Genomic DNA, 25,119 nt, shown 5'->3' with positions numbered 1-25,119 from the left:
GGTAATGTCTTACACTTTAAAAAAAGCTGTTTCCTCCCAAGAACACGTATATATAAATTGGCATAGGCCAGAGCAAATTTTTTGCCCATTGCTGTTCCATGAATTTGCAAATATTGTTTTTCATTAAACTCGAAGTCATTACGTGTCAGACTCAACTCCAACAATTGTAATAGAACCCCATCAGGCCTTTGTGGGTCGGGGGATTTATCAAAAGCAGTCTGAATGGATTGTAGGCCCAGAGTCGTATCTATGTTTGTATAAAGTGAGTCGATATCTATCGAAAACAGGAAAGCATCGCTGGGCACCGTAACTCTCTTTAATTTATCAACAAACTCATACGTGTCTTATGTATGCATTATGTTTTTGGGATAACGGATTTATATAGTAATCCAGGTACTCATCAATTCGAGACGACTGAGCCGCAATCACTCACAATAGGTCGGCCACAGGGAACCTCGCCTGGGACCGTCCACTTTTCCTGAGGCGTATGGATTTTAGGAAGCAAATAGAACTGTCTAGATCTTGGGGCATCCGGGCCCAACGGGTAAGTCATTTGCTTTTTTGTTATCCTCTCTGATCGGTGTAGTTCGCATACAAGATCTTGTATTATGCTCCGTGTTTCGGTTTGTAGAGAGTTTTAACCGTCTGTGGTACTGGTATAGATCCTTAAACAAGAGATCTTGTCTAAGAGACCTTGGTGTGGGAATATAGGATAAACCTTTTTCTAAGAGGGATGCTTCATATGGATCCAGTGTAATGGTTGACAAATTCAAGATATTAATTAGAGGAGGGGTTGGAAAGCATTTCCCCCCCTAGGTCCAACAAATCCAAGTAGCCTACAACTCTTAACGTTACCAAAAATATCAATCACATCACTAACAACACCACCACCAGTGCTCCCAACACCACTATTATAGTTTCCAATGTTAACACCAACACATTCGTGATCCTTAAAAGCAAGCACCCTGGCTTAACATGCCCCCGACATTCTGGGCCCTGGAACAACAAGGACAGACAAGACAGGGGGCCTGTTCGAATTGGCTTAAAATGCTCCCTTCCTTCCTTCCTTCCTTCCTTCCTTCCTATTAAGAGAGCAAGGACTGTTCGAATTGTCTTAAACCCTCTCTTCCTCTCTAGTAAGATACCTTGAAATACGTCACATAACGGTCATTTTTTAAGAGAGCATCTGAGCTGTCTTATGGCGGCAGGTATTACCCATAACTCTCTGCACCATTCCCTAACCGGAGACAAATTTAAAAAAAGATGGCGGATGAAATCGTCGAAGTTCCACAAAAGTATTCAGCGATGTACGTTTCTTTGCTTTTTTTGGTAATTTTTTTTAAAAGTTACCGAGAAATAAACAGTGTACTATGTACTTATGTCATGATTGATTAACAAAAATAGTCTGTTTCGTTAGCGATGTATCCGTTAGCCAGGTCGCTAACAGTAGCTGCTAGCTAGCAAATAAGCACACACAGGATGATGACACAGCGTCATGTTGCCGTACATCCTATCTTAATAGACTGTTCGAAATCAAAGGTTTTTGAGATACCTTCCCCCGAAAGGACCTCTCTCGTTAGACACCTGTCTAACAAGAGATCAAGGATTAGACAGCTATCTAGGAATCCGAACACAGCCAGGGAGTAGCATAGTAATCACGTACGTGTACACACTAGGGGGCAGGAGCACGGGATAGCGGACGCTATCACGTTCTCCTTACCTCTGATATGCTTGATGTCCAGATTGTACGGCTGGAGAAAAATATACCAGCGCATCAATCTTTGATTAGGGTTTTTAAGGGAGTGTAGGAACATTAGTGGATTGTGGTCACAGCGAATGACAATTGGGGTCAGACTACCACCAACATAGACTTCAAAAGTCTGTCAAGCCCAAATTAGCGCCAGTGCTTCTTTTTCAATAGTTGAATAATTCAACTGGTAGGCATTACATTTTCGCGAGAAATAGCTCACTGGTCGCTCAACGCCACTATCGTCGTCTTGGAGTTAGACGGCTCCTGCCCCCACCATACTGGCGTTGACGTGCAATTTAAACGGCTTGTTTAACTGCAGAGCCGCAAGGAGAGGGGCAGACGTAAGTATATGTTTGGCTTGCTCGAATGCCTTTTGACAAGCGGGCATCCAATCAAAGGGCTTACTCTGCTTGAGCAGGTCAGTGATCGGCACAACGACTGAAGAGAAGTTCTGACAAACTCCTGTAGTACCCGATCTTTCCGAGGAATCTCATCAGTTATTTTTTGTTTGCCGGCGGTGGGAAGCTATCGATGGCCATAACCTTTGAGCGAACAGGGCGCACGAAGCCCTGGCCTACTACTTTGCCTAAGTAGGTAACCGTAGCCCTGGCGAATTCGCACTTGGCCAGTTTGACGTGAGATTAGCTTGGGCCAGGCGGGTGAACAGCTGACGGATACGGACGAGATGGGAACTCCAAGTGTCACTACTTAGAACGACGTCATCAAGATAAACAGCACAGCCCTCGAGATGCGCAGTTATTTGATTCATTAGTCGCTGGAACGTGGCCGGGGCGTTACGTAACCCGAAACTCACTACTGGTGGAGAGGTCAGAGGTTTGATTGGTTCATGGGGTCAGCCAACTAGGGCTGTTGTGGGAGTGGTAGATGAACTTTTAATTAAAGGAGCGCGGGTCAAATTGATCAGAACGCTTCCGGAGACCTTCTCTTATTGTTGTTTAGAATCTGCAATAAAGCCGTATTGAAAAACTCTTCATCTGCTGTTCAACTTCTGTCCCCAACTCTCTTCTTGGTGGTTCCCCATTAGCGCCCATCAGCCAGGTTTTTGCCAATTCTAATGAAGAGTCGGTGAGCTTACGCCTATATCTACTCTTAGCCCAACTAATTGCTTTATTAAAAGCATCTGTATCCCAGGTTGGTGCGGATGCTACTAGAGAAGCTGTAAGATTATTGTAGTGTTCCATTAGAAATGAGAGAATCTGGGACATCCACCTTACAGTAGCTGCCTGAACCTTTTCTGTTGTGTTCAATGAAGGGCAAGCAGGCTTGACAAAACTAGATAGCTTAAAAAGCTGTCTCTGCATGCCAGGGGGCAAGATGTTATTCTCTCCTACATTGTTCAAAACTTCGCAGTGGTGTGTGGTCTGTATGAGCTTGAAACAATGTTTAACATTGGAGGAAAAAGAGGCCTCGTTGCGTTCAGTGGCTGCCTGTCTCAGAAGTCCATACTCACTGTGTTGATGGTGGCCTGCGACAGAGGTACGCCGGTGGGGAAAGGGTCTTTGCATTTTATCTAATTTAGCCCGTATCATACATGGGCATCAAGAGAACCTATTAAAACAAACTCGATCACCAGTCATTCAAGCAAAAGTCAACAATCAGTATGTAAATTAGGCTAAATATATCAAGATTTTATACTAGATATCTCAGAATTTTAATAGAAGTGGCCGGATTTTACTATACAATAATATAGTTTAAGACTATGCTAAGTCAGAGTAAAGTGCTTAAGCACTTAGGTATGGTCCACACAAACGAAAAGTTAAAACATTACATAAACAATTCATAAACAGTTTGCCCCTTTGTACATCAAAAGAGCATTAAGCATTCCCCCGCGTACCTAGACAGAGTCCTCCTCCTGTATAAGGATTAAAAAAGTTTTTTTAGGTAGCCCTTAAAAGCAGGGTAGGCTTATTCAGCTGCTAAAGTACTAGGACATGGAAATTGAACATACCATATAGACAACATAGTTTAAAAACTAGAGCAATCCAAAATCGGAGACGGTAAAAAATCTCAAAACTTCACTGCAAAAAATGTGTTTGTAGCAGTTGCTAATAGCACTACAATCGTGACAAACAGTTTATCAAAGGCAGATTCCACTCGTGTTTAACCCCCTTCTCAGACACGCGAGTACCCTATATGGTCCCGTCCCCAAGCTCTGTAAACCTTATTGACCAACTTTACGCATGTCGGCCTTGAGGACTTCATCATCCTCCTCTATGTGGAAAGACTTAACGTTCCTCCTCTTCCTACTCTCAAACTCCTTCTGCCTCTGCTTGGCCAAGGAGATGTTCTTGAAGGGACCAGCATAGGTCATAAGAATATGCCATAGTCAATAAGTCAATGATATTATACCTAGTTCTAATTGTTACTTTTATTTGGACTTAACTAGCATGTAAACAGTTCCAGGGTGAATATACTTGATTTTGACCAGGGGAGTGAGGTGCGACATTGGTCTCACCTCCCCCCCCCCCCCCCAGGTCGAGACAAAGAACCCTGCATGCATGGCCCATTTGAATAGACGGTAACACCCCTTAATGTCAGTGTATTTAACAGACTGTTCCCCAAGGAATAAGTCAGATATACTGAGGTGAAGTTCTGTGAGGGAGGATGGATCCTCAGTCTCTGTCTCATAAATGGTCAGCCGCCATTCTTCAAGAATAAACCTGAATCCTGACAGATCAAACCTAAGACTGAATCTTCAATATATGGTATAAAACTAATTACCATCATTCTCTAAAATCTTAACATTGTCAGCTGCAACATCAGTGACACGCTGTTCAATGGTGTCCTCCACATCACCAACCCGTAATTTCCGGACTATTGAGCGCACCTGAATATAAGCCTCACCCACTGAATTTTAAAAAAATAATTATTTTTAACATAAATAAGCCGCACATGTCTATAAGCCGCAGGTGCCTACCGGTACATTGAAACAAATTAACTTTACACAGGCTAAAATTAATATCAAAAGTAATACAATAGTGATGCATATTATTAGTTTTGCCAGTTACGATAAGTGCACTGTTGCTTTAAGAGAGCACAGTTGCAAGAGTCAATCAGAAGCTAGAACATTAGATTGAAGACAGAGTGATAGAAGAAAGACGCTAGTTTGAAACCAGTGAGCTAAAGAACTTGAAGACTGGATTTGTATTGTAGTAAACTTTTATTTTCTAAAGTGTTTTGAGTTGTGTTCTGTCTATGCCGGTAGACTGTGGTTATTTTGACATTAGTTAAGTTATTGAGAGATACTGAGAAATCGCGTGGAGCTAAGCATCCATGCGGCTGCATCCATGCTAGCATCCTAGCTCCACAAAGCCACCGTAAACACAAAGCCACCGTATACAGTCACAGGTATCATAATCCATAAATTAGCCGCGTCATTGTTTAAGCCGCGAGGTTCAAAGCATGGGAAAAAAGTAGCGGCTTATAGTCCGGAAATTACGGTAGTCTAGTAGGGAGTGTACCAGACACACTTGTGCTTTAATTGGTGGGTTGGTATTTGTGAATGTGAACATACATGCCAGTGGTAAGGTAACAGAGATGCTGAGTTATGCTGAGTTGAGAGTAGGGCACCACAAGGAGACACTTCCCAAAACAAAGGTTATGTGCTTAAGAGGAGTTCATTGAAGAACTTATGTTGTGAATGCAACGGACCGACTTCATAAAACAGAGAACACTATGCCAAGCCATTTATGTGCATTAAATAACTCCTTACTCACTGGACCTGGGAGTTTCTTGTAGCACGTCCAGGTCTATCTGTATAATATGAAATAGAATGCCACAGGTGTCATCTTCTTCTCTCCTTCACAGGATTCCCTGCTGTTGTGGTTGCAATCACACTGGGAGTGACTTACAGAGTGGATGATCCTTTGGGCTATCGACGAGAAGAGTTGTGAGTAGTAACAGCCAATGCAGTCATAAATTAAGACGTTAAAAGAAATAATCGAAACTGATTGAAGTTAATCAATGATGTAATTTTGGTGAAATGGCCTTGTCAGCCGTAATGTACAGATGTTACTAATGTTTCAGCTGTTGGCTTGCGGCTCTGAACCAAGATGAGGAGTTTGACTTCGGAAAGCCACTTTTTTGGGGCTTTTTGCTTCCAGTAGCTATTATGCTGCTTTTGAATACTGCAGTGTTAATATACTTTGGAATTTCTACATGCAAGAAGGATCCCCTGTTAAGCAGGTAACTTGTTTACATTTCATTCAAATCGTCAGGTGTGTTTATGGAATAATAACTACATTCTTACAAGTTCTCTCAGTTTTTATGATGTATCTATAATAAACAAATTTACAAACCAGGTTAACTGTTCATGGGATAGACAAAAACTCCCATCACAACCACAGTGTTCTCACAACACATATACGTTGAAAGAGAGTTTATAGAAGTACAAACAATTGCATGTCTGGCTGACACTTAAATGCGCATGCACACACACACACACACACACACACACACACACACATACACACATGGATCCTGACACAATGAGATTTACATTACCATATGCCCTGTGTGGCCTAATTCCAGTTAGAGAAGCATAATCTGGCAGCGCAGCACTTCACTTCAGTAGGTTCTCTTATTTGTTCTTTGCAGCACAAGCAGCACCTCACTGAAGAAGTTGTTCATGAGCAGCTTCTCTCTGGGGGCTCTCCTCGGCCTTACTTGGGTTCTGGGCTACCTGGTAATCTCTACCACTGACCCAACACTGAGCAACATCTTCAGCATATTATTCTGTGTGTGTAACACCACCCAGGTCAGTAAAGATAGATGTATACACAAATAAACTAACCAATTTCTTCATACCCCAAACAGACACTTGATTGAAACTATGACCAATTTTAAAGGCAATATGTGGGTAACTGTAATCTGTCTTGTTCTAACACACTCTTTATCTGTCTATCTGTCGGTCTGTCTGTCCATGCGCTGTGCCTACGCAGGGCGTACAGATCTTCATTTTGTTCACGGTGAGGACAGCCTTCTTCAGGAAGATCACACATTCAGCCAGAGAAACATGAATGACAGAGACACCACACATCTGGTGCAAATAATAGCAAATGACTGATCATCCCCTCGGTTCGAATTACGCTGAGGCCTGGGATTGCCCTTAGTTCTGGCCAGGGCAACCCTAGTTCCATTTGAAATGGTTGTTTTTTTTTTTTGGGGGGGGGGTGTCATTCTGATCTAGAATTCATTAATTTCTAAAACTGATGGTGGTTGACATGAATCGTCTGTGGCAACACCAAGCTTTAGACGCTAAATTATTAATAACAGAGAGAGGAAGTAAAAAACAGACAAAAGCAAAGCGAATTATGACCATGGCAACCAATTAGGTAGTAACAGTGTGCACACCTGGACTTATAATTAATTTTTGTTTTATTTTATTTTAATGCCACCTGAACGTTCCAGGCAGATCCTTTCTTCAGCCGGCTTTTTAGGCAGTCATGTCAACACATGGTTTCCTTTAGGTTCAGCACTAATAGTGATAGTAATCTTTCTATGCATTTGAGGTTTTCTTACTGTATGTGGTTATGGTGAGTGCCATTTTTTGTCAATAGATGTGGCTGACAGTGATGTTTATGGCCTATTGCTGTGTATTCATGCTACCTGTGTGTCCTTACTGTGTGTGGCAGAGGTTCCTCTATGATGTGGCAGTGTTCATCATGGCAGTGTATGCCTAGGCTGTATGGCTGTGCATAGTTGTTGCCTGTGTAAAAGTTGGTTACAGTACACCCCCCTTGGAAGTGCAGGATAATTTGAACACTGATAATCCCCTTAATCCTCTCTTCACACTGCTATCGTCTGGTCGCAGTTTTACCTCTTTATAATGGCACTGATAGCATGTTTGCCTTAGGCCAAATGCTGCTTATTGTTTGTAGATGTGTTTATAATGCTTTATAGATGCTAGGTTTAAGTTAAGTTAAATGTTGCTGTATTAAAGGTTCCCAAGAGCTAAGTGGATGCTTTGATGAGGGGAAACATGATTTTAAATGATTTTAGCGTAAGACTGCACATAACAAAATGTAAAAAAGTCAAGGGGTCTGAATACTTTCTGACTGTAGGCTACTGTATTGTGATGGAATGGGCTACTTACAAAACAAAGCATCAGATGCCTCATAGTTTATTTTCTTGTTCAGGCAAGAATTTGCCATGGATTTTATAAAATAAAATAAAAATGTCAGAACCCAAGAATCACATCTCTTCTTTCATCATTCAGGGGATTGGCTGCAGAATGTGAGTCTCATTAAACCTACCAAACCTACTTGAGTAAAATGAGTTCAGTGATGAAATTATGCGATGAATGAGCTATGAACACTTTGTCCACACATACATGCTGGAAGTGTCTTGTGCAAGTCAGCTCCACCACAATAAAGGTGTATCTACAATTCATGCCATTGTTGAATCTGAAAAACCCCCGGAAACAAACGATCTTTCGGTTGGCTCAGTTTGACACCAATTTGAGACTTTGACTGCCTACATGCAACTGCACTATGAGGGGGTTGGGGGTGGGGGTGGACTCCAGTGTTAAATACGTGTTTATGATTAGTCTTACTGGGTGCCAAGAGGAGGATGAGTCAATGAGGTTTTTTTCTCTTGTAAATTATTGGCAGAGCATTACGGCCCTCGTTTTAATGTATTTATTCAGTTCAAAGTATGACATTTTCTCTGTTATTTCAGACAAGTTAGTTCATAAGTAACTAAGTCCATAACAAATGTACTTTTGTATCTCTAGCATACAATTGTAAAATCAAAAGAGATCAACGGGCGAGAATTATGTGCTGAATCATTTCTCTGTCAAGTAAAATCCTGCCTGTTAAGTTCATGGGACATACATGACAAATAGCGCTGCTCTTGTTCCACTGGATATGTCTAAAACTTTTAAATATCACACCACACACGTTTCTCTCCACTCAACAACATGGCAAGTAACTACAGCCTGAATGACTAGAGCACCAAGGGCTGCTCCAAAGCCAACCTCTCAACTGGTAGTCTCCAGTGTCACTGCAATCACCCTACTAACTTCGCTGTGCTGATGGTTAGTACTTCAGTGACATTCCCAGCAGCATGGGGGGACTTGTTCTAAACATAAGTAGATAAATGTTCGACATATTCAAACCAATCCACTGGTACCTGTAAGTAAAAGTGATAATTTATCATCTCAGAAGAATTTTAAACATGCATTCACTGAGCATGCTGGGCATTCAAGTGAGTATACTCACTTATCCCAGTCATGTGGTTCTTTGCCACTGAAAGTTAATGCAAGGCGTGTGTTTAAATATCCATTTTTAAGTCTTTCAGGGAGGATAATATATATGCTGAACCTTTGAGCTGGATGAGCAATATTGGCTGCACTCTTTCTATAATGGGAATGATCATAACAATAATATTCCAAATTATGACCAGGTAGGTGATTTGCTCAGCCTTTTATATTGTCAAGACTACCAAGAATCATAGTCCATATGGCCGTATTTATTAATTTAGAAACTTATTTAGTTGGTATAAATAAATAGTAATCCTCATAAATCACATAAATGTAAAGACAAATATAAAATATATAACCTAGATCGAAACAGAACTGAAAAAGAAATGGGAAATAAATAATATGTGAAAGAAAGTGTGTGTTCAGGGTATTTGGGATACTGATTTGATTCAACAGTTTTTGTGGAAAACATTACAATCCTAGGAACAGTTAAGACCTAAAACTCCAATGCCTCCGATAGAGGACCTGATATTAACATTCCGCTTACCTCCAGTGTAGTCAGAGGTGTAAAGTAACGAATTACATTTACTCACGTTACTGTAATTGAGTAGTTTTTTTGTGTACTTTGTAATTTTTAAGTAGTTTTTGAAATCGGTAATTTTACTTTTACTTAAGTAGATTTTGACTGAAGTATTGTACTTCGCTACATTGGAAATTACATCCGTTACTGAGTACAAAAAAAAAAAAAACATAGTTCAAGGTGGGAATCGCGCACGACAATTCTCGCTGCAATGGTGGATGCTGCATAGAGTGGATGATGGAGTCGATGCAAGGCACCGGTGCCGAGTCACGAGAAATAGAGATGGAGGAAGATGATAGTGCGGACTGCCAACAAGCTGCGGTCGAACCAACAAGCTGAAGCACCGAACTTTCCGCCAGTTGAAATTAAAGAAGATGAAGAAAACCCGTGGCCACATCTCAGCAAGCAGTTTGCCTTCCAACGTAAAAGAGGCAACAGCTATATAATGCTGTGTAAACTGTGCCTAACCCGCCAGTCAGAACTTTCTGCTTATAAAAATTCATCTTCAAATCTGCGCAAGCATGTGTTGGTAGGTACAGTATTTGTCCCTTTCCATTAGTAGTTCAGACAGCATTTTTGTCGTTTAGTTAGCTTTGCTCCATTAAGCAAAATATGCGTTTCATGGCACTAGTAGCCTCATTTTGGCTAGCACTTGCAACCGCCCTGAGTATGCTAACGTCGACAGCCGTCATCCAATAGACTAATAATAATTCCATTCCTGTCTTCCATTCGTTTCAGGTCATAGCATTATTATGTTCAGTCTCTCATATTGTGTTAAAGACTGCATATCAGTCATCAGCAATGAAATACACCTCATAAACTGATATTAGGCTAATCATTTGGCTGGCTCCCATGCCTTGAAACAGAGCAACGTGAATGCGCACACCATCGTTGTCAGACAGTTGGACAAGTCAATGTGTATGTCGTTATGTGGAATTTATCACGATGTTTAGTCAGATAAGTGGTGGCTTTGCAACGTGCAGGTCTTTCATGTTCATGCTCAGGTTAGCAAGAATTGAGGATTATGAATTGTGATACATGTAGAAATAGAAAATAATGCTAGAATTCTGTATACTGTAAGTCTGTCATCTCAAGTTGCTATTTATAGCTATTTCTGTGTTATGATGCACTCTTGATGGCAGCTCAATTCTTAAATTGTCAGAAATGTTGTTTGTCATTCTACAGGTCTAGTCTATGTCAGACAGCACCTTGACCAGATGTTGGAGGCTGGAGCAAGTCGGACAACATTCATCAGATGAAGATGATTTATTTTCCTCAATGAAGTCCAAAAGGTCAGAAGGTACAGGGGAGTTAGAAGGGTACCTAGCCTGTGTCTCAGTCAATATGGATCTGCTGAACGCCTTTCAGAATATCAAAAAACTGTCCCGGAAACTCAATACTGGCCTACCTGCCTCTGCCGCCTGCGAGCGACTCTTCAGCTGTGCTGGATTGCTGTTCAATGCAAAGCGAGCCCGGATGAACTCTACTCACCTTGAAAATCAGCTGCTGCTCAAACTCAACAAGAAGTTTGTAGACTAATGTTCTAAAGGTGGACATAAGTAAAGTAACCAAAGTTTACAGTGGGGCAGCGGCATTTTAACTTTTTATTTTAGCTGTCATGTGGTTCATGTCCTCCCAAAAGTTCTTAAATGTTGTGTTGACATGTTTAATGTTTAACATGTTTAATGTCATTGCACCTATATTCCTAAAGATTCTCCTTTAATTAAAAATAACTAGTTTTTGTATTGGATTTATGACTCCTTGTCCTTTTTTGCACTATATAGGAGCGGCCCCCATCAAGTTGTTGAAAGTAACTAAGTAACTTTTACTTAAAGTACATTTTAAATGAACTACTTTTTACTTTTACTTGAGTAGATTTTTAGATGGGTAATTTTACTTGTACTTAAGTAAAATTTCATCAAAGTAATTGTACTTTTACTTGAGTACAACATTTCAGTACTTTTTACACCTCTGAGTGTAGTTTTAAAAATTCGACATGTTTTCAGCAAAAAAGTTAAATATCATTTTATGTTTTTGTCCATAAGAAGACCTGACAGAGCTCTCCAACTATTCTTCTGGTGAGCATCTGTGTATCCATGACCATCTTCTACTTCCTCTTCCTGTTTGGAATCAAAAACCCCAACGCCTGTTTAAACCGAGACGTCAGAGGGTCAGAGGAAAACACCATCCTGTCCTCTGACCCCTTCCAGGATCCTGACAAAGGGCCCTGCACTGCACTCACTGCACTCACTGCACTCACTGCCCTCACTGCACTCACTGCACTCACTGCACTCACTGCACTCACTGCACTCACTGCCCTCACTGCACTCACTGCCCTCACTGCACTCACTGCACTCACTGCCCTCACTGCACTCACTCACTGCACTCATTGCCCTGCACTCACTGCACTCACTGCACTCACTGCCCTCACTCACTGCACTCACTGCACTCACTGCACTCACTGCACTCACTGCACTCACTGCACTCACTGCCCTCACTCACTGCACTCACTGCACTCACTGCACTCACTGCACTCACTGCACTCACTGCCCTCACTGCCCTCACTCACTGCACTCACTGCACTCACTGCACTCACTGCACTCACTGCCCTCACTGCACTCACTGCCCTCACTCACTGCACTCACTGCCCTCACTGCACTCACTGCACTCACTGCCCTCACTCACTGCACTCACTGCCCTCACTGCACTCACTGCACTCACTGCCCTCACTGCACTCACTGCCCTCACTCACTGCACTCACTGCACTCACTGCCCTCACTGCACTCACTGCCCTCACTCACTGCACTCACTGCCCTCACTCACTGCACTCACTGCACTCACTGCCCTCACTGCACTCACTGCCCTCACTGCACTCACTGCACTCACTGCACTCACTGCCCCTCACTGCCCTCACTGCACTCACTGCCCTCACTGCCCTCACTCACTGCACTCACTGCACTCACTGCACTCACTGCACTCACTCACTGCCCTCACTGCACTCACTGCCCTCACTGCACTCACTCACTGCCCTCACTGCACTCACTGCACTCACTGCCCTCACTGCACTCACTGCACTCACTGCCCTCACTGCACTCACTGCCCTCACTGCACTCACTGCACTCACTGCACTCACTCACTGCCCTCACTGCCCTCACTGCACTCACTGCCCTCACTGCCCTCACTCACTGCCCCTCACTGCACTCACTCACTGCACTCACTGCACTCACTGCACTCACTGCACTCACTCACTGCCCTCACTGCCCTCACTGCCCTCACTGCCCTCACTGCACTCACTGCCCTGCACTCACTGCACTCACTGCCCTCACTCACTGCACTCACTGCACTCACTGCACTCACTCACTGCCCTTATTGAAGTTGCATGTGTTTAATCGCATGTACGTGAAAGTGAAACTTATACTACAAACAGACACTAGATGGCAGTGTAGCACATTCTCTGGACCAATGTCAAATTACTAGCCTATATTACAACAGCCCTCACTGCACTCACTGCCTTGATGCAGTACTTTCTGTTAGCCACCTTCACCTGGAACACACTCTACGCTGGGCACATATTCCTGCTGTTTAAAAACACCTTCTCAGGTCCACTAAGAGGATTAAAGGGAATCTCCATAGCAACAGTTGGGGTAAGGTTGGGTTAAGTAACTGAAACCATAAAATACATTCAGTACAATTAAAACAGGACAAGGTACCTAACTAGTACCGGGGCATCAGCATCACATATCTTCATCCTCAAAACTATCTTACCTTACAAACCTTATTCTGGGATACCCCTCGAGATGTTAAGGTAGGTAGGCCTACAGCTTGAGGTATAATTTAAATTGACGTAGCAATAAAAAGTTCCAGGAAACACAATCCAAGGCTAAGAAAAAAAATAGCATAGTCCACAAGCTGAAGTTGTCCTACTACTTGAGGTACGTAAAGATGTGAGTAATGACTTCCTGTTAGATTATTTGAATATGTTATCATTGTGGTCTCTGCTGCTTAGGATTCCCTGCAGTTGTGGTTGCAATCACATTGGGAGTGACCTACAGTGTGGATAAACCTCTGGGCTATCGACGGGAAGAGTTTTGAGTATTGAATTTCTAGTCTTCTTACAATGCTACCGTTGTTGTGCTCCACACATGAATGAAGAGACCTGATTTCACACATTAATGCAAAGGTTAAAGAATGGTATTAATTAGCTAATTGGATTTTTTTTTCTTGAAACTGCCAACGACTAGAAAGTTGCAAACTGTACTGAAATGAAAACTACAATGGTAGGCCAATAATGCCATGCAAGAATGATATGTTGCAATTTAACAGGATGAAAAAAACTCCCATCTGTAAACCCTAATCATCTTTCACATTGTCAAGGTGTCATGTCAGTGCTGACTGCTCCTGCCATGCCCCCTCCTGACTCTGCACACCTGCCACAATCTCCTTCCCAATCCCCTGATTGCTTGCACCAGCACCTGCCTCAGTCACATTCACAATCACACGAACACTGATCACACTCACCTGTCACCTTCCCCATCTCCAGATTGCACGATCACCTGCACCTGTCACTCACACAATATAAACTCCTCACTCCCTGTTTCGCCTCGTTGGTATAAGGAGGTGAAACTCTGACTCAACCAGTTCCACGCCAGCGATTCCTGCCACTTCCTAGTTCAGTGTCTCGATTTCCAGGTTTTGTGCTCCATTCTTGTTTGTGTCCGAGCTCCTGCGCTCCACTGTTTCCTAGTCTCTCTTCTGGTGTTCAAGTCCGTTAGGGTTAAAACTTCTGCGCTTTTGTATTTTTGGTTTATTACAACACCTTTTTGAGTATTTTTGGTTATTAACAACGAAGATCTTCTGTGTTTTGCATTATGAGTGAACTTTATATCCTCTGGGCATTATCCCTGTTTTCGTTTGTTTTTTTCCCGGTTGTTTCCCCGTTTTCCCGTTCCCTGGCTGATCACCAATAAAATCTGTTTACGGTTATCGCTAGAGTCCTGTTTGATTTCGCTGTTTCAGCTGTTGGCTTGCTGCTCAAGGCCACAATGGGTATTTTGACTAAACAAAGCCAATGTTCTGGGGCTTTTTGCTCCCAGTGACCATAATACTTATTTTCAACGTTGCAGTTTTAGCATACTTTGAACATGCTACATGCAAGACTGACCCCATGTTAAACAGGTATATTCTGTACATTTCTCCATACATTTGAAACGTTGTGTATACTTTTACAATATGTCAACAATTCCATCATTATCTATAAAACCAGGTTTACAACTCTGTGTTCGGAAGATAACACGTTTTAGTTGGAATGTGTTACAAATGCTAGAAAAACCTCAACAACCCAAAGCAGCTGTTTCATTGCCTCAGTGACTTTGTTTCCAGTGTGGTTTCTGTGATCTCACCTGCAGTACAAGTCAAAACAGCATTTCCCTCCACTCACTGAACCCAGCTAAGTGGTAATGGATAGAACAATGGTTAACAATTAATGTGAATTCATTAATCTGTTATAGCCTTCCTGGACTGACACAAACATTGTGCAGTGACAAAGACAAACTATAGTTTTATGGACTTGCATTGGTGTAAAACTACTGTAAAACAAAGGTCAAATTCCACAGAAACGTTTACAGAGATCCTTACATTTATTAAAATCATCCTTAATTTTAAGTAACCTATTTAATACTTGGTATTCTTGCCATAGTCTAAGTGTTTCCATCCTATTTGATTTCTCCAGCACAAACAAGGCCACGTTAAAGAAGTTCATGGCAAGCTTCTCTTTGGCGGCTCTTCTCGGTCTCACCTGGATTTTGGGCTACCTGGTGCTCGCTACCAGAGATAGAACACTGAACCTCATCTTCAGCATTGCATTTTGTGTGTGTAACAACATCACATCGAATCATATATCAAATCTCCATCACATGCTGTTAGAGTCATAGGAAGATATATTGAAGATAAGATCAGAAGATAAGCTGGAAATGTAATCCTTCTCTCCTCTCCGCTGCTTGTTTGTTTGTCCACCCGTCTAACCACTAATCTTCTTTCGCTTGGCAACAGGGCTTACATATCTTCATTTTATTCACAGTGAGAACACCCATCTTCCAAAGGATGATTTTGGCTGTGGCAAACATCATGTCTGTTCCAGAAGTTGCTTTTCACAAAGAGGTTTACAGCCTTAGTGACTCCTGTGAGTGGTTAGGAGATATGGACACAAAGATGTCCATTGGAAAATGTTCCCAAAACAGCATTGGTTCAGTTACTGTTGAAGTGACAAAAAGTCCATTTAACAAACTACAATGTTCTTTTTTTCGGCTTGGGCCGGGGTCATCTGTATCCTCAGCACTGTTTTCACAACATCCACAAATAATATCCTTGTGCCATTTATACACATTACACTTTTGTGATCTGAGACTCATTTGGTTTCATTTGGTCATCTGTTTTCATATATAGCTTAACACATGACATGCATGTAGACTTTTTGGTCAAAGGTGGCACATTAACCTGAATCCCACAGCAAAGATAGTCTACGTATATACAAGGGAGAGGCTTCCTGGCAAGGTGTGTGGGAATTAAGTTTGTTTAGTTTTAATGAGTTATGTTTAGTCATGGTTGGCTGACACATGATGACATGCATGCCAGATTAAATTTAAAAAGAGGTAGTTGAAGTAAAATATATATACTACATAGTACTGGCAAAATGCCTCCAAAGCTGATTTCATCCAGTTGATCATTCTAATGTAAATCATGACCTGTGCCAAATTGTTTTCTGATATTCTGGGTTTGAATAACTGGTTTTTGATATACAGGTACACAAATGAGCCATGCCCAGATGAAATGTAACCCAATCTGGTATGAAATGATGTATGAATTGTGTGAGTCTAGTGAAGTATTGAAGCTGTGTTGTTTACTGACAGAACGTGCTCATTTTATTGCAGCGCTTACCTGGGTATTACAGCCATAAATTCCTCCACCCTTTTTTGTTTTGGTTATGACAAACAGAAACACTGTGTCTTTGAGCTACAAACATCAGAAATACTATTCAGTGTCATCAGTTCTACTGACAAAAGACAATACACGCATTGCTGTATTGCTGTAATACATCTTGAGGTATTTAAGTATTGTTGGCACTTTATTGACTGCACTGTATTTCAACTCTGAGCGGGCTGAGGTGAGTTTTGCAGGAAGTTGATATTTAAAAAGGTACGTATGGTTTAGTTAGATGCACTACGGAAGAAGCTGGGCAATGGAGAGTTGTTCCTTGATACTTGTGCTGTTGGCAGGTAAGGTACTTTAAAATAGTTTCCTGAAAGTAGAAAAAGCTGTCATATCATATTACTTTGTAAACCTCATGGTTGGAGTAATGTAAATATACTGCATACATAGCATACATGTAGACATAATTTAGAATTGGAGAAATGCATGTTGTAACCATGCTTCTATGTAACCAAGCATTTGAACCTTATCATAAGTGAATATCATGTTACAGATTACGTTCCGTGTTACTCGTTTCATTCATCATTGTAGCATTTCTGCTTATTTTATTTGCTTAAGTTGCTTTCATTTGGTTTCAAAGGCTGCTGAAAGTATGATGTCAGGTTTTTCCTTTGTTTAAGCAAATCCGCTTAATCATCTCAGCATGGGCATTTGCCAAATGGATAACTAGTAGCATTTAGTCTATGTTTGACATACGTGGTGTTTTTGAAAATGTACTAAAAGATGTATCAATAGCTGTGTCCTTTATTTATGCACCACAATGTATTGTACATTATGATATACAAAAGTTATACTAAATTGTATTAAATACATTTTAAGCTTTAAATTAAGAATCATTTACCCTCATGAATCATTTCATTTTGCCACCATTGTGTTTAATGAAAAAAGCTATTGCTGTAAAGCTGTTTAGCTTCATGTTCTTAAACCACATAGGCCCCTTGACATTTTGGCCACATAATAAGCTCCCTAATTTGAATGTCATGCAAAGAGTAAAGTTAAGGTCAAATGAGAAGACAGGCTCATACTATTTGTTATTTCCATAACATTAATAAGCTAAAAATGTTATGTGGAGTTTTCTTATTTATCTGTCTTCTAATGTGACTGTATATCTCTTTTACAGCACTATTCAATACAGCCCAAACTATCCCAACCACAAATCCAGACTACAGCACAACAATTCTCCTTTTTCCCTTTAAATATTCTAGCACTGTTAGCCTAGCCCCAGCTGATACTACACTCTCCGGTGTGACATCTGCTGTAACTCACAGTCCACAGTCTACTGGGACTCAACCATCAGCAACAGCCATCAGCAACAGCCAACAGCCTAACCCAACTTCTCCAACCATCCTCGTCTCGCAATATCTTACCACAAAACCTCAAAGGGTTAGAGATTGGGATTGTTATTGGTATAGGTATTGGCATTGGTTTTGGTTTTGGAAACGGTATAGGGGTAAGGATTGGTTTCGGGTCTGTTATACTACAACTCCTCTATCAACTACTCCCAATACCACTCTACTTCCCTCTGCCAATACCACAACCCCTCAATCAAGTACGCTTACTATGACTACAGCTCTCTCTACTCCTGCCACAACATCAAGTACTGCAGTTACTACTGAAGCTATTGTCACTTATACTACAACTCCCCCATCAACTACTCCCAATACCACTCTACTTCCCTCTGCCAATACCACAACCACTCAATCAAGTATGCTTACTATGACTACAGCTCTCTCCTCTCCTGCCACAACATCAAGTACAGCAGTTACTACTGAAGCTACTGTCTCTTATACTACAACTCCTCCATCAACTACTCCCAATACCACTCTACTTCCCCCTACCAATACCACAACCCCTCAATCAAGTACGCTTACTATGACTACAGCTCTCTCTACTCCTGCCACAACATCAAGTACAGCAGTTACTACTGAAGCTACTGTCTCTTATACTACAACTCCTCCATCAACTGCTCCCCTTGCCACAACCCCTCAATCAAGTACGCTTACTATGACTACAGCTCTCTCTACTCCTGCCACAACATCAAGTACTGCAGTTACTACTGAAGCTATTGTCACTTATACTACAACTCCCCCATCAACTACTCCCAATACCACTCTACTTCCCTCTGCCAATACCACAACCACTCAATCAAGTATGCTTACTATGACTACAGCTCTCTCCTCTCCTGCCACAACATCAAGTACAGCAGTTACTACTGAAGCTACTGTCTCTTATACTACAACTCCTCCATCAACTACTCCCAATACCACTCTACTTCCCCCTACCAATACCACAACCCCTCAATCAAGTACGCTTACTATGACTACAGCTCTCTCTACTCCTGCCACAACATCAAGTACAGCAGTTACTACTGAAGCTATTGTCACTTATACTACAACTCCCCCATCAACTACTCCCAATACCACTCTACTTCCCTCTACCAATACCACAACCCCTCAAGTCCCACTAAAATGCTTCAACGGCGGCATGGTGCAAGATGGAGTCTGCATCTGTCCAGATGAGTGGAGTGGTGACACCTGCTCTATTGGTGCGAATCATTTCCTCATACTTTGCATAATGTGGGAGAAACAGTACATTTCCCTCTTTGACTGGCTGATTTTGGATTTACAATTATGTCCAACATGTAATGTTCAGTTGGGGTTTGAGATTATTATCGATATGTTCGATGTCACTGGTCATGCACAATTATTATACAGTTTGATTAATCTCACTAATGTACTGAATCTGCATAGTATGTACAGATTATTGCTATGTTCCTTAACTATTGTCTATATTTTCTTTATTTTAGCTAACTTCTGTAATAAGACTCAACGGAAAGATTTTGAGTTCCCACAAACTGTAGTTGGCTGGTTTGCTTACTCTTCACAGACGTGTCAACCTGGTACAACCAACTGTATGTAAATCTCTTGACAAGGATTGGTAACATGTTCAGTTAATTCATGCCATTTGGGCAGATCAAACATATTGATGTGTCCCCTCCCCTCCCCTCCCCTCCTCTCCCTCCACTCCATATAGCTGGTATTTCCAGAGCCTCAGCCAGATGCTCGTACAACAATGGAAACCCAAAATTTGACTCCATTGAAACAATTGAATGTGAATTAACCCTTGAGAATATTCAAGCCAATGTGAGTAACTGAGGTTATGGTTAGTAGTTTGAAGATCTGCAACCTTTCTGTTTGTGTGTTTTCCTCCAAATGTATGTAGTTTATTTCTTTCCACATCCTCCGATCAGGCCACGGTTTCACTTGGGGCAGTGGAAGCACAGCAGCTAGCAAGCAGTACACAGATCCTTACTTCAAGACCAGAGCAGCTGACGGCCTCAAACATCACTTCCGCAGCGCAGATAGTAAATACCATCCTGTCCAACAGCATTAACATTACAGAGGTAATGCTCATGTAGGTCATGTAACATGCTAGCTTGCACTAGGTTGCACCAATTTATTCAAAGAAGGGGTGTGGGTGCTTAAACCCCCAAATTGTCTCTCGTTGTAATTTTCACTAATTGTACCCTTTGTGGTGGTTCAATGATGGGATTACTGTTTGGGATTACCCAGCAGACTGGCCTACACAGTCTTAACATCCTTTGCTCGGCATAACCATATCCAGTTGCGTGAAATTGTGTCGTAACTGGCAATCAGATGCCACAAATATTAATATGTCAGCAGAATAACATCAGCAGGCCTTGGTCAGGTTTATGTTTGTTTGATGTAACCAGTGCTCTATCACAAAAATCCTCCACAGTGTTCCTGTTTGAAGCAAGTTTCAGTGTGACAGACAAGGGCAGCATCCTTACAAAGGTGTACTTTACATCTTTGCATCTCTTTACAGGGGATAGCTGCGGCTGCTGTGACAACAATTAGTCAGCTACTGACTGCTGATCCTCAACAATTCCCTGAGCAAAGCAATGCCACCGTAAGGTAAGACTTGTGTGTGTGTGTGTGTGTGTGTACGTCTGCACATGATGATATAATATATAAATTGTGTGCCTGTGTGTGTGCATGTGGGCGTTAACCTCCATTTCCCCCAGACTAACAGGAACCTTGGAAAGGGTTTCAGTAAATCAGAGTAATAATGCATTATTGGTGGTTCAGCCCAGACTGGTGGTTCAGTCTACTCAGGTGCGAAGTGACCAGACAGCAGGCATCCAATTCAGTGCACTCTCTGGTGAGTTATATATATATATATATATATGTATATTACAACCCTAGTCAGACCTTTCCTTTAGCTTGCCCTCATGTCAATTGAAGGGATAATACAGAGACATTTTTTATATTGTTTACTGAGGCAAACTTCTGTAACATACATGCATGAGTGTTTTTTGAGGTTGGGAACATAGTTAAAAACACAGTAAAATGAAAGCGTGCTAGCTAGGCCTCAGGAATATATGCATTGCCTTCATTGTAAGGCCTGGAATGTACCAGCCCAAAATGTATATAAGAGATGTAGGGAATTATTCTCAAATCTCAAATCTGTCTCAATTGCTGCTTTATGCTGTGACTTTACAAATACTTTTGTTCAGCTGATATTGTTAATACATATAAAACATAACAGAACAAATATGTCCATGAAAATGATGACTTGGTTGGTTTTGGCTTTGGGGTCTTTAGAGCTTGCTCCTAAACTGGTGTGGCCTTTCTCAGTATTGATCCTATTCTCCCCATCATTAAACAATAGGCACATCAGATAACTTTACAACAAACAGAATACAACTGAAAAAGAACATCTCAGAAATTGAAGATACAAATATTCCGTCTGATGTCCAGATTTTCATCAGACTTCCCCCAGGTATGTACTGATGATTTTCATGTTGGGCGATAATATCTGCATAGTCTGGTCAATGTCTTCTGTACTGCGATTTCTCTCTCTCCTTCTCTGTTTCTTTGCCAGAGCGGAGTCAAAGCATTAGCGTTGGTTTTGTGCTCTATGAGAACGACCTCTTCTTCAGGTCAAAAGTCCTCCAGCGCTCTCTTGGCACTAGGAGGATGGTGATCTCTGGAAGTCTAGGAAATGTCAAAGCCGAGCAAGTGAACTTACGGTTCACGCCCATGGTAAGGAGAAGTTACCTCTTTGTGGTTTCTTAAAGAGTAACGATGAGGCCAAGCGTGATGAGGAGCGAAACCCACATTTTGAATGTGTACAGTATGTCGCTGCTAAATCACAGCCTGCAAGACAGGGTGAGATCCAGTAAAGATATAAGACAAAATATAATGTCCATTCTGATAGCAGTATGTAATCTGCCATTGTTTGGTAGAGAAAATGTGCAGCCTCTCAGTAAGAGCCATCACAAAAGTCTCTGTTACAGCTACAGACACAATACTGTAGTAAACCACAATAATAAAAACACGCACTGGTGGCCTGCGGAATTGGATGTTTTCCATCTAGTTTAAACCTTCTGCATCTGTGTTTGTTTACATTTGTGATCTAAGATGGTCAAATGCATGGTTTGTTTACCCTAGAATGTGTCTGACAAAGTCCTGCATGACTTTGCCTGTGTGTTCTGGGACTACAGCCTGAATGACTGGAGCACCAAGGGCTGCTCCAAAGTGAACCTCTCAACTGGGAGTCTCCAGTGTCGCTGTAACCACACTACTAACTTCGCTGTGCTGATGGTTAGTACTGCAATTTAGTTCAGTTTGATCACTTACTTCATTCTAAACCTTTGAAAAACATCAAGAACATCCTCTGGGTTTGTGTATAAAAGTTGTTTCATTTTTAATTTAATTTGCACATTTCAAGTGAAATATTATATAATGTGTCCACACATATATGTTAAGATATCTCTTATTGATCTGTGTGCTACTTTGAGTTACATTCGAGCTTACACATATCTGTATTTTTCAGTCTTTTAGGGCAGATCCGAAGTATGCTGAGTCACTGAGTTTGATCAGCATTGTGGGGTGCTTTTTGTCTATCGTGGGACTGATATTAACTATAATATTCCAAATTATCACCAGGTAGGAGCTTACAGAAGCTTGCTATTAAGACTTTTGTTATTAGATTTCAACCTAAAGTTGCATGTGTTTTGGATGTGGGTGTGGGTGTGGATCAAGTCCTGTCTATCAGTAGAGATCTTGGAAATTTGCATGCAATTCAAAGCAGCCATACTTTATTAAACAGAAAACATTGCACCAAGCCTTTTGTGTGCACAACACACCCATTAACATTTACAAATGATGCCACGCCCCTGAACATTTTCATTCTCCCTCGTCCAATTCAATATGTTGATATTGAGAAGGTAGTGCTATATACTGGAAAAGAGTTTAAATGGCATCAATGGATTTCATTTTGATGACTTGGAAAATAAACTCATTTGGTGTTCAGAAGTCATAACAACAGCTTAGAAACATAATCTACTGCTATATATACTGATTTGATAACTTGAGGACGCACTTTGTCTTTCTAATTTTATTGTCTAAATGGAGATTTTTTTTTTTGTCCTTCACAGAAAGTCCAGAAAGAGTGCTCCCACAATCCTCCTGGTCAGCATCTGTGTGTGTATGACCATCTATTACTTCCTCTTCCTGTTTGGAATCAAAAACCCCAATGCCAGTTTAGACCGGGACATCAGAGCGTCAGAGGAAAACACCATCCCGTCCTCTGACCTCCACCAGGAGCCTGACAAAGGGCCCTGCACTGCGTTCACTGCCCTGATGCAGTACTTCCTGTTAGCCACCTTCACCTGGAACACACTCTACGCTGGGCACATATTCGTACTCATCAGAAAAACCCTCTCAGGTCCACCGAGAGGATCCCTGGCGGTGTCCATAGCTATAGGCTGGGGTTAGTAATAGCGCCAGATCTCTCCATCTCTCCACAGGAGCAACAGAGAGCAGTAGTCTAGTAGGGAGTGTACCAGACACACTTGTGCTTTCATTGGTGGGTTGGTATCTGTGAATGTGAACATACATGACCGTGGTACAGAGATGCTGAGTTGAGAGTAGGGCACCACACCACGAGTGGACTTTTCACACAACAAAGGTTATGTGCTTGGGTATATGGAGGGAGGAGTTCAAAGAAGAACTTATGTTGTTAATGCAACGGATCTACTACATAAAACAGAGAACACTATGCCAAGCCATTTATGTGCATTAAATAACTCCTGACTCACTGGACCTGGGAGTTTCTTGTAGCACGTCCAGGTCTATCTGTATAATATGAGATAGAATGCCACAGGTCTCATCTTCTTCTCTCCTTCACAGGATTCCCTGCTGTTGTGGTTGCAATCACACTGGGAGTGACTTACAGAGTGGATGATCCTTTGGGCTATCGACGAGAAGAGTTGTGAGTAGTAACAGCCAATGCAGTCATAAATGAAGACGTTAAAAGAAATAATCAAAACTGATTGAAGTTATGATGTAATTATGGTGAACTGACCTTGTCAGCCATAATGTACAGATGTTACTAATGTTTCAGCTGTTGGCTTGCGGCTCTGAACCAAGATGAGGAGTTTGACTTCGGAAAGCCACTTTTTTGGGGCTTTTTGCTTCCAGTAGCTATTATGCTGCTTTTGAATACTACAGTGTTAATATACTTTGGAATTTCTACATGCAAGAAGGATCCCCTGTTAAGCAGGTAACTTGTTCACATTTCGTACAAATTGTCAGGTGTGTTCATGGAATAATAACTACATTCTTCCAAGTTCTCACTCGTCAGTTTTTATGATGTGTCTATAATAAACTAATTTACAAACCAGGTTAACTGTTCATGGGATAGACAAAAAACTTTGTACAGATGTACCACAAAATTAATTAATTTACCAAGACTAATGATTTCCAGCCCTCATGCATACTCCCATCACAACCACAGTGTTTTCACAACACATATACATTGAAAGAGAGTTTATAGAAGTACAAACGATTGCATGTTTGGCTGACACTTAAATGCACATGCAAACACAGACACACACACACGTCACATGGATCCTACCTAAAAGCTCTTGTAAGGGCAAATGTTACACCCAGAATGCTGCGCTCGTCTAGTGAGCGTCGTTTGGCACTGCCGTCTGTGCAAGTACGGCAATCCAGACTATTCTCATTTGTAGTTCCACGTTGGTGGAACGAACTGCCTAGCACTACCAGAGCAGGGGCTTCCCTCTCTACATTTAAGAAGCTTTTGAAGACCTCTTCAGAGAGCACCTCCCTTCCTAACTGGCACTTCGACTAGTGCTTAACTTGCAGTTACATTCCTGCACTTCTTTTTCTTTTCTATTTCTTTTTTCTATTTCTTATGTAAAGTAGTATTTATTGTTACACTAGGTCTCTATTGCTCGTAGCTTGACTGTTCTCTCCCTTGTATGTCGCTTTGGACAAAAGCGTCTGCTAAATGACTAAATGGAAATGGATCCTGACACAATGAGATGTACATCACCATATGCCTTGTGTGGCATAATTCCAGTTAGAGTGAAGCATAATCTGGCAGTGCACCACTTCACCTCAGTAGGTTCTCTTATTTGTTCTTTGCAGCTCAAGCAGCACCTCACTGAAAAAGTTGTTCATGAGCAGCTTCTCTCTGGGGGCTCTCCTCGGCCTTACTTGGGTTCTAGGCTACCTGGTAATCTCTACCACT

At 41.6% G+C, this 25,119-nt stretch overlaps 1 protein-coding gene and 3 long non-coding RNA genes across 5 annotated transcripts in view; all 4 read left to right on the top strand.

Moving 5' to 3' along the window:
- Positions 1–5,234: 5,234 nt before the first annotated feature.
- LOC116218172 lies at positions 5,235–7,100 on the top strand. The gene is made up of 4 exons (XR_004162712.2): positions 5,235–5,660; positions 5,798–5,956; positions 6,368–6,527; positions 6,712–7,100. It is a non-coding gene; the product is annotated as an uncharacterized LOC116218172 (long non-coding RNA).
- Positions 7,101–20,394: 13,294 nt separating this feature from the next.
- LOC116218173 overlaps positions 20,395–25,119 on the top strand; it is a 39,595-nt gene continuing 34,870 nt past the window's right edge. Inside the window, exon 1 of the long non-coding RNA XR_004162713.1 lies at positions 20,395–20,471. This is a non-coding gene — a long non-coding RNA (uncharacterized LOC116218173). The remainder of the gene's footprint in view (positions 20,472–25,119) is intronic.
- On the top strand, positions 21,149–22,619 carry LOC116218170. Its single transcript, XR_006151465.1, has 4 exons — positions 21,149–21,339; positions 21,442–21,602; positions 22,011–22,163; positions 22,396–22,619. It is a non-coding gene; the product is annotated as an uncharacterized LOC116218170 (long non-coding RNA).
- LOC122128512 (adhesion G-protein coupled receptor G7-like) lies at positions 22,881–24,448 on the top strand. Of its 2 annotated transcripts, XM_042702876.1 has the most exons (3): positions 22,881–23,334; positions 23,754–23,835; positions 23,968–24,448. In XM_042702876.1, exons 1-3 carry the CDS (start codon positions 22,971–22,973, stop codon positions 24,128–24,130), a joined length of 609 nt encoding a protein of 202 aa, XP_042558810.1. In that variant the 5' UTR covers positions 22,881–22,970; the 3' UTR covers positions 24,131–24,448. The 2 variants fall into 2 exon arrangements, with proteins under 2 accessions (XP_042558810.1, XP_042558811.1); XM_042702877.1 differs by having other exon boundaries at positions 23,754–24,448.

The sequence above is a fragment of the Clupea harengus genome, chromosome 21 (genome assembly GCF_900700415.2).
Source record: "Clupea harengus chromosome 21, Ch_v2.0.2, whole genome shotgun sequence".
NCBI lineage: Eukaryota > Metazoa > Chordata > Actinopteri > Clupeiformes > Clupeidae > Clupea > Clupea harengus.
This window is presented reverse-complemented; position numbering and strand designations above follow the sequence as displayed.

Bases quoted from the DNA above. Each gene is read 5' to 3' on its own strand.
- LOC122128512 (XM_042702876.1), top strand. From the start codon at position 22,971: ATGGAGATTTTTTTTTTTGTCCTTCACAGAAAGTCCAGAAAGAGTGCT. The intron at 23,335-23,753 runs GTTAGTAATAGC...TCTCCTTCACAG, and splicing joins GTCCATAGCTATAGGCTGGG to GATTCCCTGCTGTTGTGGTT. The intron at 23,836-23,967 runs GTGAGTAGTAAC...CTAATGTTTCAG, and splicing joins GGCTATCGACGAGAAGAGTT to CTGTTGGCTTGCGGCTCTGA.